The sequence below is a fragment of the Phallusia mammillata genome, chromosome 1, assembly GCF_965637545.1.
Source record: "Phallusia mammillata chromosome 1, kaPhaMamm4.hap1.1, whole genome shotgun sequence".
NCBI classification, from domain to species: Eukaryota; Metazoa; Chordata; class Ascidiacea; order Phlebobranchia; family Ascidiidae; genus Phallusia; species Phallusia mammillata.
The window spans coordinates 786,854-810,024 of NC_137252.1; the positions used below are offsets into that span (position 1 = coordinate 786,854).

At 36.3% G+C, this 23,171-nt stretch overlaps 4 protein-coding genes and 1 long non-coding RNA gene across 5 annotated transcripts in view; 3 read left to right on the forward strand and 2 right to left on the reverse strand.

Annotated features, from left to right (window-relative positions):
• Positions 1–4,458: 4,458 nt before the first annotated feature.
• On the forward strand, positions 4,459–7,411 carry LOC145231596 (uncharacterized). Its single transcript, XM_080096349.1, has 4 exons — positions 4,459–4,980; positions 6,685–6,899; positions 7,176–7,286; positions 7,359–7,411. Exons 1-4 carry the CDS (start codon positions 4,748–4,750, stop codon positions 7,403–7,405), a joined length of 606 nt encoding a protein of 201 aa, XP_079952475.1. The 5' UTR covers positions 4,459–4,747; the 3' UTR covers positions 7,406–7,411.
• A 28-nt stretch (positions 7,412–7,439) lies between these two features.
• Positions 7,440–9,062, forward strand: LOC145204364 (uncharacterized). The gene is made up of 5 exons (XM_080076881.1): positions 7,440–7,466; positions 7,624–7,680; positions 8,152–8,216; positions 8,282–8,376; positions 8,456–9,062. Exons 1-5 carry the CDS (start codon positions 7,440–7,442, stop codon positions 8,599–8,601), a joined length of 390 nt encoding a protein of 129 aa, XP_079933007.1. The 3' UTR covers positions 8,602–9,062.
• Positions 9,063–9,167: 105 nt separating this feature from the next.
• On the reverse strand, positions 9,168–10,821 carry LOC145231944 (uncharacterized). The gene is made up of 4 exons (XR_013860796.1): positions 10,512–10,821; positions 10,057–10,185; positions 9,616–9,770; positions 9,168–9,225 (listed from the first exon to the last, which is right to left on the reverse strand). It is a non-coding gene; the product is annotated as an uncharacterized LOC145231944 (long non-coding RNA).
• Positions 10,822–12,496: 1,675 nt separating this feature from the next.
• On the forward strand, positions 12,497–14,284 carry LOC145204470 (receptor-type tyrosine-protein phosphatase epsilon-like). Its single transcript, XM_080077040.1, has 7 exons — positions 12,497–12,579; positions 12,650–12,723; positions 12,822–12,947; positions 13,019–13,135; positions 13,304–13,449; positions 13,579–13,714; positions 13,780–14,284. Exons 2-7 carry the CDS (start codon positions 12,691–12,693, stop codon positions 13,852–13,854), a joined length of 633 nt encoding a protein of 210 aa, XP_079933166.1. The 5' UTR covers positions 12,497–12,579; positions 12,650–12,690; the 3' UTR covers positions 13,855–14,284.
• LOC145228604 (receptor-type tyrosine-protein phosphatase alpha-like) overlaps positions 14,262–23,171 on the reverse strand; it is a 71,939-nt gene continuing 63,029 nt past the window's right edge. The window contains exons 6-24 of the mRNA XM_080093726.1: positions 23,011–23,111; positions 22,767–22,871; positions 22,314–22,410; positions 22,000–22,117; positions 21,770–21,831; positions 21,339–21,472; positions 20,911–21,007; positions 20,458–20,660; positions 19,517–19,648; positions 18,880–19,019; positions 18,681–18,816; positions 18,134–18,234; positions 17,762–17,850; positions 17,627–17,700; positions 17,366–17,491; positions 17,185–17,301; positions 16,731–16,876; positions 15,362–15,497; positions 14,262–15,152 (exon numbers count right to left, since the gene is read on the reverse strand). Of these exons, the coding sequence (XP_079949852.1) occupies positions 15,078–15,152; positions 15,362–15,497; positions 16,731–16,876; positions 17,185–17,301; positions 17,366–17,491; positions 17,627–17,700; positions 17,762–17,850; positions 18,134–18,234; positions 18,681–18,816; positions 18,880–19,019; positions 19,517–19,648; positions 20,458–20,660; positions 20,911–21,007; positions 21,339–21,472; positions 21,770–21,831; positions 22,000–22,085 (1,854 nt within the window). The 5' untranslated portion in view covers positions 22,086–22,117; positions 22,314–22,410; positions 22,767–22,871; positions 23,011–23,111 and the 3' untranslated portion in view covers positions 14,262–15,077. The remainder of the gene's footprint in view (positions 15,153–15,361; positions 15,498–16,730; positions 16,877–17,184; positions 17,302–17,365; positions 17,492–17,626; positions 17,701–17,761; positions 17,851–18,133; positions 18,235–18,680; positions 18,817–18,879; positions 19,020–19,516; positions 19,649–20,457; positions 20,661–20,910; positions 21,008–21,338; positions 21,473–21,769; positions 21,832–21,999; positions 22,118–22,313; positions 22,411–22,766; positions 22,872–23,010; positions 23,112–23,171) is intronic.

Below are 23,171 nucleotides of genomic sequence, written 5' to 3' on the forward strand. Positions count from 1 at the left end.
TTTATCTCAAACCGTTCGTGTTTTATAGCCGACAGTCTTAATCACTGTGCGACATTATTATATGGTATGGTGTGGCGGTTCAGCCCTTCGACGAATGATGATTAACGCTTCTTGAGATAAAATTAAACGTTTTTCACAGGACAACTTGGAATTGTAAACTATAACAGCTGGCCGAGTTTCAGCTTGTTGCCAGAAGCAAAACGAAAATAAGAAGCGTACATCATCGTTCGTCGAAGGTAGGGTTGAATTATCCGGATATCGGATAACCGGTTAACCGATTAACCGAAGGATTTTTTGTTATCCGATATCCGGGTATTTTTTGGTCGGTTAACCGGATAACAGAAAAATAGTGCCGCGTAAGCGTTTTATGCATTTTAACATAATTTTAAAAAATACGCAGTTAATGTGCAGTGACAGATGCAACAGACGACTTTAAGTTTATCCTAGTTAATACGAATATTCACTTTGTTGTACATATTCCCTACTGATGTTAAAATTCACGGTAGAACTACTAACATTGGAAGTCAGCTAACGCCCGGTTTGGTAGGTGGCGCAACAGAGCATAGGCGGTAATGGTGCTGACTCGGCAATTATTCTTACCATAAAGCCAAATTGCTGAGTCAGCACCATAAACGCCTATGCTTCGTTGCGGAAAAAAAGACCAGAAAATCCCAGAGAGGGCGCTAGTCAAATTCCAGTGTTAAGCTTAGTAGCTCCACCAAAATTCACGGGTAGGGCAGGAACTTGGCCGAATGGTCTGGCGCGCCTGACCCATATACAGACATAAAAACCCTGATCGGGATTCGTCCCCGGGATAGTCCTGGGTTCGAACCCCGTGAAAAAAAATAAAAAAATAAAAAAATAATAATAATAATTCACGGGTAAATTTAAGTCACACTAATGAAATAGAAAATGCATCCATTGTAAGGTGTTTCGCTCGGAAAGATAAATTTTGAGATTCGAAAAAGACATGTTTGTTTAATAACAAGGTTTTGGGCCTATTTTCGCTCAGAAAATTAACTGTAGGGAAAATATGAAACAACTGATGAATCGTTCTTTTTCAGAACTACACTGATTAAAGCAGTAAATTTGATATATGCTGGACAATTATAAACACTCAAACAAATAATCTGTGCCACAATTGGACGATGTTGTAATAGACTTGTTATTATCCGGTTAACCGGATAGCTCAATTCAAAAAATCCGTATATATCCGTTATCCGGATAGTGGAAATTATTGATATCCGAACCAACCCTAGTCGAAGGGCATAACCGTCCACGCACTGACGACAATGGTCGCACAGGGATCAAGTTTGCCGGCTATAAAACACGAACGGTTTGAGATAAAATTAAACGTTTTTCACAGGCCAACGTGGAATTGTAATCTGTAACATCTTGCAAAGTTTCAGCTTGTTGCCATAAGCAAAACGAAAATAAGAAGTGTACATCATCATTTTGTCGAAGGGCATAACCGTCCACGCACTGACGACAATGGTCGCACAGGGATAAAGATTGCCGGCCATAAAACACAAACGGTTTGAGATAAAATCATTCGGTTTTCACAGGCAAAACGGTTTTTCAAACAAGCCTTTTTGAATTGTTGCTTGTGACTGATATTGCTAATTTCTGCAGGCCATTTTATGTTACGACTTGGAGCACGAACGCCAGTAGCACACAAAAAGTTTTAGACGCCTTTACACTATTTTATGTTTCTTTAAACATGTCGGCATTTGTTAAGTAAGATTTGAAGACTAAAGGTTTGTTTAATCTTTTAGCGATCTTATACAAAGCCATGTGTTCATCGTCGTTAGCTACCGAAGACATAAACAAATCATAAACTGTTATTTTGTTTTTTGCTTTTTGTAGGATATGAAACTTAATGTTGAATTAGTTGTATTAGACACAGAACTTTCGTATGCTTAATTACTTCCAAGGTATGCGAAAAAACCTGAAGTAGGTAAATCACTGTATCGTTTAGCACTAAAGAATAGTCATTGTTTTCTAATTGATGTGAAACAACAGATAGTGACGCAATAAAGCTTGCTTGCAACACAAAGTTTCAAACTAACGAGTCAAGGAGCGTGACGTGATTAAGTTTTTTAACAAAAGCTGAAACAACAGGACGTTGATTTGCTTTCCTTTCCAGCAAGTTTACGCTCCCTGAATTGCCCCCTATCTCTTGACTATAAATTTGCTATTTCTACCAAGGTAACCCATTGCGCCTGTTGTTTCTCTGGAGTAAACTTTCCTCAACAAGTCTGTAGAAATGAAACACGGATTGTACATTCTTTATTCAAGCCATTGATCCAATTCCGTGCGGCTTAACTTTGTAACTTTTGAAAGAACTCGCAATGAAAAGCGCCACAAATGTATCTCAGCAATAATGCAGTAAAACACCTCACATCCAGTGAAATAATTCTGGTTCAACATTTGGAAGTGGTCATGGATTTTTACTCAGTATTAAATGTGGATAAAAATTGTAGACTAAAAACGCAGTGTAACAAAAAAACAATACAGTTTGCATTAAAATAAGCACAAAAAGCACCACAAATTAACAAATAGATTGGGACATATATAGCAATCTAAATATTACCCAACAATTGGAATAGACAGATTTGCTTATTATGTTGAACCTTCGGTCATATCTTGGTTAATGTGCTGGATGTGGAATACAGAAAGCAGATTGCATGCAATCTATAGCTCTGTAAAGGTTAAAGTTTCAAATAGTACACATATCCCAGCAGGCACTCGACGTCTTTTTCACGTTTGTTTTTCAGTTGATTATAGGTCGAGACGTCAAATCAACGTCATCTATCAAAATGTTACGTACTTTTTTGGTCAAAATTACGTACATATTTCAACGCAATTTATTTTACCACATATCGACGTGAAAAAAACGTTGAGAAATGGTTTAAATCACAACGTACATTTAATTACCGTTTTTTAAACGTCGTATGGACGTCGATTACCCAACGTTGAATTTAGGTCATTACTTCAACGTGCAATTAACGTTGAATTAAAGTAAAAAGCTGGACGTAGAATTAAAGTCTTTACTTCAACGTCTAAATAACGTTGAATTGAAGTAGAAAACTGGACGAAGAATTAAAGTCTTTACTTCAACGACTAAATAACGTTGAATTAAAGTAAAAAACTGGACGTAGAATTAAAGTCTTTACTTCAACGACTAAATAACGTTGAATTAAAGTAAAATTCTGGACGTAAAATTAAAGTCTTTACTTTAACGTCTAAATAACGTTGAATTAAAGTAAAATTATGGACGTAGAATTAAAGTCTTTACTTCAACGTCTAAATAACGTTGAAATAAAGTAAAATTATGGACGTAGAATTAAAGTCTTTACTTCAACGACTAAAAAACGTTGAATTGAAGTAAAATGCTGGACGTAGAATTAAAGTCTTTACTTCAACGACTAAATAACGTTGAATTAAAGTAAAAAACTGGACGTAGAATTAAAGTCTTTACTTCAACGACTAAATAACGTTGAATTAAAGTAAAATTCTGGACGTAAAATTAAAGTCTTTACTTTAACGTCTAAATAACGTTGAATTAAAGTAAAATTATGGACGTAGAATTAAAGTCTTTACTTCAACGTCTAAATAACGTTGAAATAAAGTAAAATTATGGACGTAGAATTAAAGTCTTTACTTTAACGTCTAAATAACGTTGAATTAAAGTAAAATGCTGGACGTAGAATTAAAGTATTTACTTTAACGACGAAATAACGTTGAATTAAAGTAAAATGCTGGACGCAGAATTGAAGTCTTTACTCCAACGTCTAAATAACGTTGAATTAAAGTAAAATTCTGGACGTAGAATTAAAATCTTTACTTCAACGACTAAATAACGTTGAATTGAAGCAAAAAAACTAGACGTGGAATTTAAGTCTTTACTTCAACGTCTAAATAACGTTGAATTGAAGTGAAACGTTAGACGTAGAATAGTAGTCTTTACTTCATAGTCTAAATAACGTTAAATTGAAGCAAAAAAAAACTAGACGTAGAATTAAATTCTTTATTTCAACGTCTAAATAACATTAAATCAACAACAAAAACTGGACGTTGAATTACGTTAAATTAAAGTGGAAAATCTAGACGTTGAAATAAAGTTTTTATTATATTTTATGACATAAAATAGAACTAAAAACAGTCGGAGAATTAAAGTTGGCACTTCAAGGTGTAAATGCAGTTAAAGTAAATACTATAGGCCTACACATGTAATAATAAAGGTTACGTACGTTCTTAATTAACTCAAACGTACAAGAATATTTAAAATATGATGAAAATTTAAACGACTCAAACTCTAGCTCCAATTTATTCAAAAAATAACATGCGCCTGGTTTGTCAACAATTCATGATATCAGACAATCGCTGCCCCTCATCATCAGGAAATAATTGAACCGTAATTTGAATATTGCGAAATAGTTGTGAAGTCAAGCGTGAAAACGTCGCCCATTGGATAATGGCGTGGTCGATGGCGTGGCGCACTGTACGTAATTTAAGTAATGTATCTTAGTGAATCGGGTTTATTAATGTATTATAGGATGTGTGATTGTGGTTTTATTGTTCTGTAACTCAGTATGTGCAATAATATTTGATTTAACGCAATCTAGGACAAATTTAAATAAGCTATTGCTGCCAGGCATAGTATCAAGTTTATAGAGCTCTAGGACAAATTTGTTTCGTACCTCGTGTTGCGCAAGTGAATTCGTGAGAAAAGGTTGGTTAAGAAATGGCATACCACAGAAGATGGCGACATAAACAAAAAGTTATGGATGACCTTTTACTTTCGAGTGAAGAGTCAACGGAGAGCTATGTTAGTCCAGCAAAAAGACAGAAGGCAATAGTTGAAGTAGACGATTCCCATTCGGACACTGGGGAGTCAGCATCAACATTTGATTGGGCAAGTAGAAGTGGTCTCAGAGGAGTGTGTCAGAGGAATCAGACGATTGTGATGAACATGCTGTAAGTTGTTTAAATGTTCAAACTGAATCTTGCAGTAAAATTGAACCAAAATTAGCTTCTTGGGCTGTTACTCATCACATAACAAGAACTGGATTAGGTGATCTGTTGGTAATATTAAGGGAATTTGGTTTAGATTTGCCAAAAGATCCCCGAACTCTTTTACTAACTCCACGTCAAATTGAAACTAGAAACGTTTGTGGTGGCACATATTTGTACTTTGGTATTGGAAGATGTCTTCTAAGAATTCTTGATAAAATGACTGGTGTACCAGAGGTAATATATTTAAAAGTAAATGTTGATGGAATTCCACTCCACAAGTCATCCAATGTACAACTATGGCCCATTTTATGTTCTTTTGATAAACAGTGTCCGTTCATTGTAGCAATATTTTGCGGGCTGTCAAAGCCGGATCCTGTTACAGAGTACATGCAGGATTTTTTAAAGGAGTATAATGAACTGCAAAAGAACGGGATCTATTGTCACAAAAAGGTCATTAAAGTCAAAATCCACGCATTTATTTGTGATGCACCAGCACGTGCTTTTCTTAAATGCATCAAAAGCCACAATTCATATTATGCATGTGAAAGATGCACTATTAAAGGGACTTGGAAGTCAAGGGTTGTATACTCCTGTGCTGAAGAGGAACCACAAAAACGTACAAATGACCTATTTAATAAGTTTGTCTACCTTAACCACCAAAAAAGCTTAACTCCATTGATTGCCAGTGGAATTGGATGTGTCACAGAGTTTGCATTAGACTACATGCACCTTATATGTTTGGGTGTGGTTAGAAGAATGATTTTATTTTGGAGAAAGGGTCCACGCTGCTGTAGGCTATCTGCAAATCAACTTAGCCAAATTTCAGAGCAATTATGCATGTTAAATGGAAAGTTGCCTCGTGACTTTTCAAGATAACCCAGATCATTACTTGAGGTTGATCGTTGGAAAGCTACAGAGTTTCGTTCTTTTTTGCTTTATACTGGGCCAGCAATATTAAAAGATGTACTGGAACGAAAAGTATTCCTAAATTTTATGACACTTTCTGTTGCTGTTGGACTGTTATTGAATGAAGATGTTGTCAACAGAACAAAAAATCTGCCATTTGCAAAAAGCCTGTGTTGTATGTTTGTAAATAATGCAGCAAACATTTATGGTGAAACATTTGTTGTCTACAATGTTCATTGCTTGGAACATTTAGCTGATGATGTAAAACATTTTGGACAGTCTTTACACAATATATCTGCATTTCCATTTGAGAATTATTTACGTATTGTAAAAAATATGGTTAGAAATTCACATAATCCAGTTGTTCAGATTGCCAAACGATTGGATGAACTTGATAAACATACATTTTGTTCTTCAAAGCCAGACACAGAGCTTCTCCATGCTTCTACAGATATAAGGGATAATTGTTTTCTGTTGCCAAATTCTAGAGAAGTTGTGTTTTTAAAACAGAAATGCTGTGATAGGTTTATTTGTGATGTCATTCCAACAAGCAAACTAGAAAGTTGGTTTCAAAACCCATGTTGTTCCTTGAAATTAGACATATATTTTGCAAATTCTATTGCTCCCTTTTATCAAAAACAAGTTGTTAACAGTGGTTTACGTCATAAAATGATATGTATTTCTGTCTCAAAGGGTTTCGTTTTTTTGCCAATGGTAAATTGCAAAATTACATCCATTTAATATTGAAATGTATTTTAGTCATAGCAGCAAGTTAAGTATGTCAGCGTGGAAATTAGCTGTATGGAAAGAAGGAGATGTGGAAGAAGAAGGTGCTGTGCCATGCACCTGGATTAAAGAAGGTGTCCTTTACTGGCCACCAAAAGGTCAAAATGCTGAAAAATTAAGGAAGCAGCGGACAATACCTGGACTGCATTGGCAAAAGTTTCCAGTCATAAAAGTAAAGTTTTCATCAGGTATTGGCACAATAATACATAATTTGCTATTTTATTTTTTTCCATTCTAGAAAGTTCCCCAGTGTAACTTTAAATTTGACAAATAGAGACATATTTTACTTTGTAAGATGAAAATGTAGAAGTCGTCTAATTTAATGGGAATCACCAGAATAACCATATCATAGAAAGGGGTGGTGTTTTTACTTTAACCATAGAATGTGTTGCAAATGGCCATTTGTTAACACAAAGGGGATAAAACAAAAATTAGCATGTTTTGAAATTTAACATCTTTGTTAGATAACATCAAGGAGTGTGAAAGATACGATTATACAACCACCATGGAAGAATATTCAGACACAGAACCGAAAAGAAAAAGAACCAAGAAAACCCATGAAGACTTTGTGCCATGTATATTTTATGCATTATGATTGTTAAACCTATTTGATTTGCAGTGTAATACCCGAATATAACTTTGCTCAGGTGACAGTAACTCAGACACTGAAGAACTAATTGAGAAAGATGAATAACTAATTGAGAAAGATAAAGAACTAATTGAGATTGATGAAGGTAAAAAACAAGTCGAAAAAGGTGATTAAAACCAACTCAATGCTGTATCCTTTTTTACGTTGTTGCCATGGAGAACGAAATACTTTAATTATCAGAATGTCTGAAGCAAAATGTTAAGCACAACAATAATAGAGTTTGCCCATATATTTTAGAGTTTAAAGCATTGTGTTGTATTTAGATATTCATCTGCCAGAGCAGCGCAATAGGAAGAGGGCATATCCAATGTCCAAGGAACGTAAGTTGCACTTACCTAGTTTATTCATGTTAGGATTGAAACCATTATAATTTGATGTGTATCCAAACATGTTGTGTGCATAGGTCATTGTGTGCTGCTCTTAACTATACAACTTTACATATATGGGATTTCAGAAGAGAGTGTTCAGCATGTTGCTTGATATAAAGGAAAGTATCGCAAGTAATTCTAAAGCATCATCAAGCATGTCATACACAAACCACAGCAGATGCACACTTTAGATGAAGTTTATACGCTCGCAGGCAAAATAGAAGATCCAGAGCAGAGAAAGGAATTGGTATGATACACAACAGGAATTTAGGTTAAGAGCAGCATATTTATAGTATCTTCTTGTTTAGCTTCAAAACTTGTAACATTATAAACAAATGCTGTAAACAATAGTTAATGTCAGTAAAGTGTGTTGGTAATATTTTAAATTGCAATGGTTTTGTCAAGGTATATTTACAATTTCAGGTTTCACAGTTGAAGTTAATTGGTGGATACACAAAACGTGAGGCTGTCAACAAAACAATCAAATCGTAAGTGAATTACAAATTGTTTCATGTCATTTATCTATGTCAACAAACTTGTTTTGTGTTTTTAGATTGTTTTCAAATAGTCTCATGGCAAAAATGAATTTACGGGGAAACCATGGAAAGTTTGCTTTTGCCGACTCTCAATTTTTTGCAATAATATTAGGTAAGCAGTACATACAGTTTTAAACAAAATATTGTTTAATATGGTTTTCGACACAAAACTTTTATGTTTTTTTTTTAAGAAAGCATACGCTGCAACCATCAAGATCTCAGTGAAGCAGAATTTACACGCAGAGCTGCAGAATATTTGAAGCACGCCCCTGCACGTAAAGGAGGCAAGAGTGATTCTGCAGAGGATTCATTCAATTCCTCATTTTCCTCTGCATAGCATGCTAATGTCTAAATGTTCTTTTTATTAAATCGTGACTCCACGAACTTAAGTGCTTTGTTTTGCAGATGCTTTAGTAGTAGCTACTATTGAGGTGCATGCAAAGACGTAGACCAGTGTCGGCCTGCTACTCCAAAATTAAACGACGTTTTCTACGCACAAACGACGATAATCAATGATCGTAGTTTTCACCGAATAGAAACGTTATTACGACGTCTTTTCCATGACATCTAATATACGTTGATAACATACACGCAATAGACGTAGATGCAAGTTTGCATTCTACACCAAAAATCAACCTTAGGGCAACGTCTATTTACGGACGTTTAATATACGTTGATAATGTACGCGAAAAAGACGTAGAATAGTGTTTGCGTTCCACACCAAAAATCAACGTTATGCAACGTCTATTTCATCACGTTTAATATACGTTGATAAATGTACGCGAAAAAGACGTAGAAGCAAGTTTGCATTCTACACCAAATAACGCATCTAATTTCACGTTGAAAAATCACACGTCTCGACCATAAAATATACGTGAAAAAAACGTGTCAGTGCCTACTGGGATCCTTCCCTTGCATCTAACTTTTCCAGATTTTAAGGGTAACATCTCCTTGCCCTGTCCTGTAATAAAACACAAATTTAATGAAATAATTAAACACCATAAAAATCTAGTTTTGAAACTTTGGAGTTAATTAAATGCAATTTTTACAATCTTTACTTGATAACCAAATGGTTAGTTGCTAAAAAGGCTTTTTATGCTACCATCAAATGACTATATGACAGTACTGCTATGTAATGGTCATAATATAAAAATAGCTGAGCTGCAAACTAAACTATCTGCAACATTTTTTAACAAACATTTTGTTAACAATTGGAGATATCTGCTAAGTAAATCTAAGTGTGAAAATAGAGCTTATTTTAGTAGCAATGGTGCAATATTAATTTGAACAAACACAGTTGATTTATGTTAAACAATGTAAGCTAGTTTGTACTCATTGTATACATATCTACCTGGTCTACTATTCAGTCCATAGCCTTTGTGTCATTTGCTTCTTTTAAAGACAAAAAGCATGCTTTAAATTGTTTTTAGTTGGGAAATGACATCTTCATGGCAAACCATAACATGAGTTTGTATGGTACATATGAGGATTCACCCATAGCTTTAGCTGCAATTGCACAATATAATAATAAATTTCAATTCACTATTAACTAAAAAAACATACAGTATATGTTCAAAATCGCAAACAATTTTGAACCCATTTTAGTGTTTTTACCAGTCATTAATATTACAAGTGCTGGAGGCAACCAAATAAAATCAGTCAATAAAACTAGGCATGCTATCGCAGTCTTTCAGGTAATAGTTTGTAAGGTGTGTAAAACACTTCTATACCAAATATCAAAGTCATGCTATATTAATCTGCCTTAAGTTTATTAGATCAACTGTTTACTCACACAATCATCTGTGGTTCACCAAATCTGTCTCTCTGTCACTTGTCCTGTACTTGTAGTGTATTGGTTTCAACATTCCAATTTTCACCACCAGCCCAAACATTTCCAGACTTGTCCGGGTTGCATTTTTTTCTGAAACAATTATGACCTTCCTTTAATCAAAAATACACCATCTGTGTAGCTGCCTTGTTTATAATCGATGGAAGTGTTGCCCATATGAGTTTAAACTTCAACACCTTGATGTTTTTGTCCGAATCAAATACACACCAGGTCCCTGCAGGGGCACAGATGCTTGTCACTTTAAAGGCTGACAAACTCGTAAAACTATGCTGCTTCACTCAAAATCTACTTCCTGTGTGTGAACCCAGTTAATATCCTCAGGTCAGACAAATATGTGATATGTCTTTCTATATTAAAATGGTTTTCTATTATTTACAAAATAAATAAGTTAAACTTACCACCAATTTTAGGAAAAAACTCCATAAATTGAAGCCAGTGTTCTAACTTCTAACTTCCTACCGCACTGTAAGGTTCAGTTCAGCTGATTTAATTTGTCAACAAACAGTCACACTCACAACCAACGAAAACAACACCTAGGGTAACCCTCTAAGCCGTTCGTAATATCAATGGCATACCATGTCGTTTAAAGCGCAGAATCCATAATATGGAATATAATACGACAGCATAAAGGCCCGGGATTATCCAGAATTCGACAGTTTAAAGCGCCTAAAAGTAGACGGATCGGGTGCATCACTTCCAATCTCCTCCAATGCTATGGCGCAACTTCGTGAAGAAACTGAACGAGATCCCCAGTCAATAGACATCGTGCACTACGTTTACAATGGTTGGCCGGAACGTTCCGCAAATTGCACACCAGACTCCCAGGTATTTTGGAAAGTCCGTGATGAACTGTCCGTAAATGAAGGTGTCCTGTTTAAAGGAAGCAAAATAGTCATTCCCCGGAAAATGAGACCGTCAATTCTAGCTAAGCTGCATGAAGGTCATATGGGGGAAGTTAAATGCAAAGGTCGTGCCCACGAATTAGTGTATTGGACTGGAATTAACAAGGACATATCAAATTTGGTGTCCGCATGTTCAACATGTATGCGTTACAGACCGCGTTTGCAAAAAGAACCCTTGAATCCACATGAAATTCCCAAGTTTCCCTTTGAAAAAATAGGTGTTGATTTATGTTCGTATAATGGTCGGTCGTATTTAGTAGCTGTTGATTATTATTCAGGTTATCCCGATGTTTATTGTGTTAACAACACTTCTAGCGATGCAGTTATTACCTGTCTTAAGCAAACGTTTTCTCGCTTTGGTGTGCCGCTTAAACTATTTAGCGACAACGGGCCACAATTTTCCTCCCGTGAATTTAGATGTTTTTCGCAATCTTGGGACTTCTGTCATTTAACATCAAGTCCCCATTTTCCGCAATCTAATGGACTTGCGGACAGGACGGTACAAACCGTTAAAAATCTGTTAAAAAAATCTGTTGCCAGTGGCCAGGACTTTGATTTGAATTTGTTAATTTATCGTAGTTCGCCTTTACAGTGTGGTTTATCGCCGTCACAGTTGCTCATGGGAAGGCAAACCAGAAGTAATTTGTCTATTTGTGAAGAAAAGCTTAGGTGTCATAATTTGCCCAAACGCCCTTTTTATGCCGAAAAAACAGTACAAAAACGTTATTTTGATGTAGGTTCAAAACCATTAAGTGTTTTAAAGCCTGGTACCCCTGTAAAACTGTTTGATTTTCTTCGCCGCACATGGACAGAGGACGGAGTTATTGACAAGGTTTTGTCACCGCGCTCCTATATCGTTCGTACTCCTGACAATGTACTTTATCGTCGTAATCGTATACATATTCGCCGCAACATTGAATCCTCATCTCAAAGGTCTTCTCTGTTGCAAACGTTACCTTTATCGCCGCATCATGTTTCTGATAATTGTGAAATTGTTCGCAACTTTAATGTTCCGTGTCGTTCCAAAAGAAAACGTAAACCGACGAGACGACTAATTGAAGAAATGTAGACTTGTGTATTTTTCGTTTTCATACTGATGTTAGTTTTCTCCTTCTGTTACTTCTTTTTCGTGAAGGGAAGATGTAATGTATATTGCGCCACCTTGTGACGCATTAAGTATATTGCCCCGCCTTGTGACGACCTTGCCGCATGCCCATATAAAAGCGTGAGTTTCACCTTTACGGGCATTCGAAGTGTCTTGTAGCTGTGGGCTTGTTGTGTCGCTGTTTCATTCAATACACTATAAGCAAGTGTTGGCTATCAGTTTGACATGATAGCTAGAAAATATGCAAAAAAACTTTTGGACTTTAATACTTGTACGAATGTGCTGGTTGCAATGTTATAGTACATCTGATATCTGCTTATTTTGTAACGGACAGTTGATTTCCCAATCCGAAAGTTTTATTGTTTTTTAGCAACAAAATTCAGGAGAAGGAATTTAATGTATTGTCATCTTGGAGATTTGGCGAGGAATGGCAGGAAAATCACCCACAGCTGAGAACATGTAAATTAACGGACCATGCTTCGCTTTTTGTTGTTTAGTATACAAATCAATACAAACATATTGTTTTCAGACAAGAACACTTCGGTAAAAGTTTGAGACAATAGAAGTGAGATGATCCAGCAATTGGATGCTTCTTACATTCAGGTGACATATAAAATAACATCAAAGCTTCTTACAAAGATTTTGGCGTATTTCCGAAAAATCAGAGCAATTTTAAAAACGCAATTTCTTTGAATATACAGGAACATGGCTCTTCAGAATTCTTCATCGCAGCAAGAAATCCTGCTCCAGGAGAAGAAGAAAACTTTTGGAAGATGATCGTGGAGAGAGGTGCTTCACTTGTCGTTGATTTGGACAACAGCATTCAAGTAAGTGTGTCGATTTTAATCTATTTTCTTTTTTCAGTAACCACGCCTTCATGCAATACATCTGTTTTCAGATTCCAACCAATGCAGCTTTACAATACGAAGCTATTTCGGTTTCCGTATGCGATGAAAATGAAAGCAACCTGTACAATCTGATTACCGTCGACCTCCGGTCTGCAACTAAGGCATTCGTAAGTTAAACTTTTACTTAAACTGTTAACTTTTAAATCACATTTCTTTTTGGCAATCGTACAAAGTGAGTATTATTTATGTATGTTGTGCCATTGATGCAAATCCACGTGGCAAAAAAAGTCACTAAGTAACAAGGCTGTTCAAAACGTAGCTTAACTTGTTTATAGGCTGCCAAGCAATTGATGCTTGTGCAAGTCAAGGGATGGAGTGCCGTGGAACGACCGCCCAAAGAAATTGATTTTATCAAAATTATCGAGAAAGTGCAACTAATAAGGGCAAAACAGAATTGCCAGTGTGTGTTGGTTGCTTGCAGGTAAACCCTGTGCCTGTATCGCACTGATTCGTGTCACCCATAATTTTCAATAATTATAAACACAAATCGTGTCTACACCTGAAGCCCACCTTCGCTACATTTTCCAACACGACTTGTTCTTTATCGCAGTAACGGATCAACGAGAACTGGGACCTTCATCGCTCTGGTGAACATTCTCGAACGTTTGAAGGCACAAAAGCGGGTGGATGTATTCCGAACTGTGAAAGACCTGAGAGATATGAGACCGAATATGGTCGACAACAAGGTAATGTTTTACGTAAGAATCAGAAATAAAGATTGCGTCTTCAAATAATGTTTATGTTTTTACAGGAACTCTACAAATACCTCTACTCGGTCGTCATGCATTATCTGTCTGATTTCGACACTTATTCAAACTTCAAGTGAACTACACCAAAAAATACCTAGCATAACAAACGGGACAAAATTTATCCATTGTACAAATTGTATTACGTCAGTTCGCACAAGAAACGTCTTTGGTTATTGTTTTTATACGTACTTGTGCTTACTTGATCTGTCTGTTTGTTTGTTTGTTGTATACGTGCGCTCAATTTATTTGTTTGCTTGTGTGAGGCACATCTGAGTGAAAATGTCGCATGAAAAGCCGCTCACCACAGATACGAATCAAAAAATGTTTTCAATGCGTTTCTTTGCTTAAAAATTTTACAACTAACTGTCTCCTGACCCATTGCATTCACTTCAAAAACACTGAAAAACTTCCGCAAAACTGTTTCAATAGTTTAATGACGACCCTGATCAGTGCTGACTTGCATATTATTATTTATTTTATAATAAGGTATATAAACACCAAACCAAACCTCTCAATACCTTGTCATCATTTTGTAATGTTAACAGTCAGTTTAGTATCAGAATATCTTCATACGCACATGACGAAAATAAGCATTTCGGGTACAACGAAACTTTTCAAAATAAATCCCCGAAAATGCTTAAGTTGAAAATAAACAAAATCAGCTGAAAGAAACGCGCCTTTTTGTTGTTTGGTGCACCCCAATTGAATAAGTAATCTATTTTAGAATCGGTTTTGTGTTTATTTATTTGGTGACGTGCTTAAGCCAAGTCTTTAAAAAAGGTTACGTTTCATAACGATTACGTTAATATGTTCAACTGCATCAGTCCTACGTTTACGACACGATCTATGGCATGCGAATATCAAGACACAAAAGTTTTGTACAAAAATGGCACAGTAGATTCTGAATTTCAAGTTTCGTCTACACACTGATACATTTAAATTTATGGCATTCAAAATTGTTCCCCACAGCATTTCGATATTAGTCCCCAAAAAATTACCCACGAGTGAAATCATACATCGACAAATCAACGAAGCACGAAATCCAACACATTCAGCTATACTTACAGAAAAACAACGAAAAAAACGTTAATACAGGAAAATAGAAATGTTTCTGAATCGTAATTAGGCAAAAATGTGATTGCTCTTGAACTTAAAGCAGTCTCTAATGGTTGTTTTTAAAAGGAGCTAGAAGTTTTTTGACAACCAACGATAAACGAAATACACACATGTCCTAAGATAAAAAATAAAAAAGTAAGTTATGTTTCAAAATAGTTTACAGTGGACAATAAATGCGTATACGTCACTTGAAGTTAGAATAAGTGTCAAAATCGGAAAGATATTGCATGACGACCGAGTAGCAGTATCTGTAGAGTTCCTGTAACAACAAATAGACATTATTTGAAGACTCGCTTACTGGACAGTGTTTATTTCAGCCCCAATCGCTAAGTATTCACCAGCGCTCTCGTTATTAGTGCAACGCCCCATCAGGTCACTTACGCCCAATTTGATAATTACTGCTTTATAACTTTTTTTTTAATGATTAAAATTATTGCGGAACCACAAACAGGATTTGAAACATATTACCTTGTTGTCAACCATATTCGGTCTCATATCTCTCAGGTCTTTCACAGTTCGGAATACATCCAGCCGCTTTTGGACCTTCAAACGTTCGAGAATGCTGACCAGAGCGATGAAGGTCCCAGTTCTGGTTGATCCATTGCTGTAAACACATCAATATTATAGAAATCAGGCCAGAAAAACGGCTTTAGGGATTTGTTTTCCCCCAGATGATATTAAAGCTGTGGTTCTCAAACTGTGCGTCGCGACGCCCTGGTGCGTCGTTTCAATTTTCCAAAGGCGGCGCAGAATATTTCCGTTTCGTGACTGAACTCAGTTTATTTCATAAAAATGAGGTTTCACTGCAGTTAACGTATACGTCCAAATACTTTTTGCGTAGAGTGCGGATTGACGTAAATTTACCTCAAAAGTTTTTGATCAAAAACGCGGCTGTCCGTTAATGTACGTCGAGACGAAACAGAACAAGCAGTAATTGCGTGATAGGCGCGTGTCTGGTGCGACGCTTGGCGGGCATTAAACTTGATTATGTGAACGGAGTCTTCATAACAATGTAACAAAGGCGACTTTTCTAGCAAATGCTTGAGGTAGTTATAACGTATAATTGTTAGCTAAAGTTTTAAGTGATTATTGTGCGTGAGTTGCAGCAGTAAATTTTGTGCATCAGTTTATATTGTGCGTAAGTTAAAACATTACTTTCGCTGTAATTCATTATTGATGCTGTTGAGACAATGCAATTGTGCGGAATAATTGAAACAATTAACAAAAGCCCGAACGTAATTTCCGGGTGCACTAAAAGTGTTGAGGGCAGTTTTATAACTTTGTCGAAAAACAGTTTGGCTAAAATTGTTCTCTAAGTGCTGTTTAATAGATTTAAATTAACTGTTTATTAATAAATTTCCTCATTAACTTTTATTTGCTGGTGCGTCGCAAGTCCAGAAAACTTTTCCAGAGGCGTCGCAACAAAAAAAGTTTGAGAACCACTGTATTAAAGGAATGGTTCGCACCCACTAGTTTAAATGGGTTTTAAATGTATAGGAACTCGTAGTTATATGTCAAAACATGTTGATATTGTTTGAAATCAAACTTAATTAGGGTAGTTCAACAGGACTTGGTTTCTCAGCTCAGATTTGAGTTTAATTTCGTTTAAAAATTTGCCCGAAAAACAATTACTGTTGACAACAGTAAAGCGTAAGCTCTTAATGAGCTGCTGTCGCGGTTTCAAATCTCAAATTTATTGAGTTTGGACTTTTCTTCCACTCGCCTTTTCATATAAACGTCCGTATGAGACCGGCATAACTCGGCATTTCGCCTCTAATTAGTTGTTGTGCGTTTCCACAAACAAATATTTAGACGTGGTATCCAAGTAAAACATTACCTGCATCCTACCAACACACACTTGCAATTCAGTTTGGTCTTTAGTCGTTGCATTTCCTCGATAATTTTGATGAGATCCATTTCTTTCGGGGGTTGTTCCACGTCACTCCATCCCTTGACTTGCAAAAGTATCACTTGCTGGGCAGCCTGACACAAAACAAGAGTTTTATTCAACTTTGTGAGAACAACTATAGTTTTGTTGAAAACAAGGAAAGCTTTAGTGTGGTTTGACTTTGTCATTTCTTTAATTGCAAGTTATGCAATAATGTTAAACGGTAAAGAATTGAATCGAAACTCTTGTTTAAAACCTAGGCCATTACAGTGCACATGTTTCCATAATTAATATTGTTATACATAACGCAAACTCTCCTTGCCAACCTGCAATAACCTTTCCAAAATGCTCTCCATACAAAAAAAGTATTACAATCTGTGCTGTTCGGAAGTTATTAACTTACAAAGGCGTTGGTTGTTGACCAAACGTTAACAGTTATCAGATTGTGAACGTTGCTTTCATTCACATCACGTACAGAAACCGAAATGTCTTCATATTGTATGGCTGTATTGATTAGAATCTAAAAAAGACGTATGATATACAGTAAAGGCCTATTATAGAAAGATATAAACTGTCAAATTTACTTGAATGCTGTTGTCCAAATCAACGACAAGTGAAGCTCCCCGTTCAACGATCATCTTCCAGAAGTTTTCTTTTTCTCCTGGACCAGGATTTCTTGCTGCGACAAGGCAGTCTGAAGAGCCATGTTCCTGTAAAGAGAAACCTTTGCATTTGATTGACCTCAACCAAGAATGCATTCGATTGATCCTCATTGGTTTTAGTTAAATGGCAAATGCATTTAAAGCATTCTGACTCCAAAAAAATCACATCTCGAAAGTTATTACCTGGATATATGAAGCATCTAATAGCTGTATGCTTTTATTCGTATTGTTGTTGACTTTGACAGATGTGTTCTTGTCTAAAAACAAATATTGTGTGTGATAGGATAGAATATTAAACATTTTTAGTGAATTATTTACATGTTCTCAGCTGTGGGTGATTTTCCTGCCATTCTTCGCCAAATCTCCACGATGACAGCGTGTTGAATTCTTTGTCTTGCATTTTCTTACTAGAACAGAAACCTTTACTGTTTCATCTACTAAAACAATATGTGTACAATATGCCTAAGCGATCGTATGTCACATTCGCTTACAAATAGCAAAAGATCAATAACAAAACTTTTACGTATCAACCGGTTAGGTCAAGTGCTTAAATATCGTAATACCTAATTTACTACTAATCTGTTTGGGTGCAAGTCGTTTTTAAACGATACAAGATAATACAACTACTAACAGGGTAACAACCCTGTATCCAAGCTAACAAAATAAAACGTTTGGCAGGTAATTAGTTACATTTCACTTGAAGTCATCGACTGGAGTTCGGTCACATCTTTATCTGTTTCCTCCAAACTCTCACGCTCCATAAGCAGTTTGTAGACGTACATGTATTGTTTCTGTAGAAAATATATATTATTGAACTGATTTAGGCGATACTGGAATTTGTTGCCAGCACATTCGCTAAACCAAAATGTTGTAATGAAACGGCAGACGAACAATCTTAATCAAATTTAGTCCAAATTATGGTCAAGTAAACACAAATGTTAGTAATGCTTAAGATTCATATTCAGGTTTACAATGCTTCCTCACCCGTGCATGCGCAAATGTTTCACGTTCATTGACGGCGAGAATTAACATGAGGCCCCATACTTACTTAACTGTTTTCAGTGTCAAGTTGTGTATTGAAGATAAAAATACACAGCAATAACATAACTATAGTCAAGTCGATTCATAACATCAGGCCAACTAAAGTCTAATGTAAGTAAAGCATACCGTTCAAAGTTAGGTTTATTGAATCTATATGATTAATGTATCAAGTACAATTGGGTGATGATCAGCTTACCACATTTTGAATCATGTCTTTTCGATTCTCTCTCATTCTTAACACGGTTCGCGGCACATCAACTGTTCCTTTGTCGTCAAGTTCATGAAACAAAGAGTCCATCGCTATGTAAGTTCCTGTGCGTCCCACTCCAGCACTGCATACAAACATATGCTTCATTTGAGTGATCAAATAAACATGTGGTTGATTAAGTCTTTACCTGCAGTGAACGATAATTGGAGCATTGGTGTTTTGCAAATTATCGACCATATTACGTAGGTGGATCATGTTGGATGTAGTTACTGGAATCCCATGATCGGGCCAAGTTGTAAACTGCAGCTGTGTTATGGTTCGTTGCTCCTGGGAAACATACCCGCATAACTTATAATAGCCTTTTTTATACGTCACCGCAACAGGGAATCCTTTCATTTTACTTCGATATTGCAAAGTGTTTATTTATTATTTTGCTCGGTATGGAAACATACCTAGAAAGTGGTTCATAAGGTTGTGGGCAATCAATCGAATTTGAATCAAATTATATCTAGCATCAAACAGTTTATGTTATTTTAATTACATGAAGCGGTTTTAGTGAGAACTTAAAAGGTTATCCAATCTCGAGCTAGTGGATTTCAAAGACATTCTATTGATAGACGCTTTGTATTTGCTGCAGCTCGTTTGCAGTCATTTCCTGCCTTTTTCTCTACGCCAAACCCTGATTGAAAGATCAGATTTCAGTTCAATTAATCAACAGGCAAGCCTCGTTGTATTCCCAGCTTTTGTGTTCAATGAACCAAACCGGTTTTGAAAACTTGTTAGACTGTTCGGAACAGATTTGATATTTTGTTCTTTGCACTTACCCTGTTTGTGAATAAAACCAACTGTCGTTGAAGAATGCCACCGATGGTTATTTCACGTTGTGTTCGAACTGTAAGCACTGGCGACAATTCCCTTTGAGATTCAACGTCAGGCCAGTATTGCTCGCACTTTGACTGGTCGAAAAACAAGGTTCGCAACATTAGTGCAAACTGTACAATAATTTACGCTTGCTTGCTTTCCCGTAAAATGGGTTAAACCAGGGGTGCACAACCTTTTCGCTAAGACGGCCTCATCGCAGATCCTTATTTCACCAACGGCCGCCAATTAGCCTACCTGCTTGTTTTTGTTTTTAAATTGATTATGTGAAAATAGGGTTTGTCCCACATACATAAACCATCTAATGGCGTCCAAAAAGCCCGGATAATTTGAAACTTGATCCACAGATTGAGCTAAACAGTCTGAGCTATATTTATGACGTTATAATCTATATTGTGATGCAAGAGGTGTCTGTTTACTTGCATTGTTTGCACACAATAAGCGTATGTAAAGTGTGATGCACAGGGGGTTACTAGGCTGGTAATATTCTTTACAGTCTTACAAAATCTATTTAAAGCAGTTTGAAAGTCAACATATTTAGCAAAGGAGTTTCATTTTCGTCACAGCCACCAGTGCATATATTTTAATAAACATGTTCACGGCCGCACAAAATCGTCTATTCGGCCGTAGGTTGTGCACTCATGGGTTAAACATAAGTCATGTGGCATGATATGGTCGTTGTAGTAACCAAACATGACATCTTATAAGTTATGTATTACTCGAAACCCAAGTATGGCTACGCATTATGCTGATAACAATTTGGTCATTAATCACACCACTGTGGATTACTCACTGAACACTTCCTTGGTTTAACCACAGTGCACTGGCGAATGAAGGTTTTTTTTCCATAAATGTTTATTAGTGAAAAAGGAAAGAAATAACCAACCTTTCCGTTTTCCCTCAAGCCAGTAAGCATTACGATGATGTTGGAGTTTTCCTGCCAAACCATCAACCAGAAATCGTTGATTGTCTCCTTCTTCGGACCCTGAGTGGCGATGAACTTCCTCTCGTTATCGTAACCCGGTATATAAGCGGCGTTGATGTAATCGTTTTCACCGCTTCCTTGCAAAACCACTCGAGCATGATCGTCTATTGAACAAACAAATCAAGAAGCTAATAGCTGATTACGTTTCCACAAGATAAACTGATCCGTAATCTGTTTGTTAGTTTTTCGTTTAGAAGGCGCCTGATTTATTTTTCTTAACAACGACATATAGTTGGTAGCATTACCAAAACAGATTTGCTGATTAGTGTTTTATGTCATTGCTTTTCTGCTTAGGTGACTTAAAAAATACCTTTTCGCGCAAGAAGCTAAGTTATTTATACGTTTTCCACTTACAAGGGAAAATGTTCTTGTACCGGTTTCTCACAGCGTTTTGCGGCAACTGTGACACGTCCCTTGTTCTCTCGTTGATTTTGCTTTGGTTTTCGACTTTCTGGAACAGCAAAATATCCAAATATGAAATAGTTTAAAACTCTAATTTTCCAGCATTATTCTGATGTGACATGTCAATAGGGAAAAGTGGCTCGTGATCATTTTCTCTGTTAAAGCTGATTCAAGTGACATTACAGTAAAAACAATTCCTCTGTAAATTATGTTATTTCTGGTGCAATACGATAACGCCTGATTACATTAATTTTCCCCTCGATTTATCATTCTACTGATTGTGACGTTTCCTGGTTTCGATTGTGACGTATAGTCTGTGAATGAATCTTCCGGGTTTAGCTACGTGTATTCGATTAACAAATTTCAGACCAGTGACCAACCTTAAACTCGTCGGAGAAAAGAGATCCTGACTCCACGTTTTTTTTGTACAAGTCAAACAATTTGGTGGCTCTGCAGTTGGACGCCGCGGTTTCAGGAAATGGGTTTTCGTAGACTTGGTTTTGAACTTCAGGCGCTAACAATTCAAAAATGAACAAGTTTTCATCAAATTGTGCTAAAATTTTGAAAATAGGTAAAGTAACACAAACAAAAACACTAAACAATGTGTCAGAGTTCATCCAACAAACATCTTTGAACGAAAATGAAGATGCTAGTTGTGGAATGTATCTCGTACACTTAAAATACTCAACATTTAGTGTTGACTCATAAGTCTAGTACGATTTGGAGTCGGTTCAGATGAGAAACGTGTAAAGTATCCCTTTCTGATGTATGTGTCAGTAAAGATAAAAAAAACATAAAACTTTGACAGCACCTGAAAATCCAAGGCTTAAAGATTGATGAACTCCCTCATGACTAGGTTGATCCGTTCCAAGCCTATAAAGCACAAAAGAACTTCAATTTCACTTCTATTGTGGACTCTTAAATTACCCTCTTGACCGGAATGACTGAGCGCAGGTTTTTTCATGCATGCTATTTTGACAAGGTTTCAATCTTTCGACCACAAAACGAACTATTATTGACAATATCCATCACAACAAATACCTGTTTTTTCGTCTTAAAAACATGACCACCACCACAACAATGACAAGTACAAGAAACAACAGCCCGATCACCAGACCAGCAATCATTCCAACACTCGTTGAAGTCGCATTTAGATTTTCTAAACAAAACAGTTTGTTACACAAAGAGCACTGCTTTGGAGCACTTGTGTAACTGTGTGTAATCAAAGATGTAAAAACCTGTTTTTTGAAAATTGATCGGTGCTTACGTCAGCATATTGTCAGCACTCAAACCAAATGTCACGAAGCCTTCACAACTTCACGACATATGAGTGAACTTACGATACACGCCTTTACCTTTGGGATAACAGTTTGGAGGTAGATTCCCCGGAGTTTTTACTTTCTGATTGGATGTGATGTTTGTGTTGATTGAACCAGTGACAATCACTGTAACCTGGAATAAATAACAACGACAGTTCACACATTTTTATATGCAAGCTGTTGTATTTCTTTGTACTGTTTGCTCGAAGAGTAAAATAAAATGAGAAACGAATCAATGAAACAAGCATTTATAGCTTGGATAATTGCCAATCTACATAGCACAGACAAATACTAGTCACCACAGGCAAAAGAGTAATGAATGCGGTACAATTACCAAATCACGTGACTATGGAATGCGTGTACGCGATTCACTTCCTTAAGGAAAATACACGAAGCGGAACCATAACACAAACCATACAAAAACCGGCAACGTCGAACTATATTAATTAACAAAAGTTTGCATCTTGTACAGAGTAAAACGTTTCTCACTTGTATATTATAGACGGTAGAATGCGCCAAACTTCCTAGTGTTGTCGAATGGTCTGAATACGGAACGTGGAATTTCTTGTTTAATTTCGTGAAATAGACTTCCAACTGTTAGAAACGACAAGGATTTCGTTGTTATTGCATTTTGCCTAGCGAACGTTTTCGCAAACTGATTAAATCGAAACGTAATATTCATTATGTTGGGAAATTCAAACGAAAAATGATGTATGGAAACTAATTCCTTTACCTTTGCATTTAAATTGTGTTTGTTGATGAACTGATCCAATCCAGTCCAACTGACAACAACTGATGAGGCATTGCATTCAAAGGTCGTGGTATTGGTGACAACTGTTGATGCATAACGAAAAAGTTAAGGTCCAAAAAACACACATAACATAGCTGCTAAAA

Coding starts and splice junctions, on each gene's coding strand:
- LOC145231596 (XM_080096349.1), top strand. CDS start 4,748: ATGGCATACCACAGAAGATGGCGACATAAACAAAAAGTTATGGATGAC. Junction 6,900..7,175: donor AAAAGTAAAGTTTTCATCAG/GTATTGGCACAA, acceptor CATCTTTGTTAG/ATAACATCAAGGAGTGTGAA. Junction 7,287..7,358: donor CCATGAAGACTTTGTGCCAT/GTATATTTTATG, acceptor AACTTTGCTCAG/GTGACAGTAACTCAGACACT.
- LOC145204364 (XM_080076881.1), top strand. CDS start 7,440: ATGAAGGTAAAAAACAAGTCGAAAAAG. Junction 7,681..8,151: donor ATATCCAATGTCCAAGGAAC/GTAAGTTGCACT, acceptor TTACAATTTCAG/GTTTCACAGTTGAAGTTAAT. Junction 8,217..8,281: donor GTCAACAAAACAATCAAATC/GTAAGTGAATTA, acceptor TTGTGTTTTTAG/ATTGTTTTCAAATAGTCTCA.
- LOC145204470 (XM_080077040.1), top strand. CDS start 12,691: ATGATCCAGCAATTGGATGCTTCTTACATTCAG. Junction 13,450..13,578: donor TGTGTGTTGGTTGCTTGCAG/GTAAACCCTGTG, acceptor TCTTTATCGCAG/TAACGGATCAACGAGAACTG. Junction 13,715..13,779: donor CGAATATGGTCGACAACAAG/GTAATGTTTTAC, acceptor ATGTTTTTACAG/GAACTCTACAAATACCTCTA.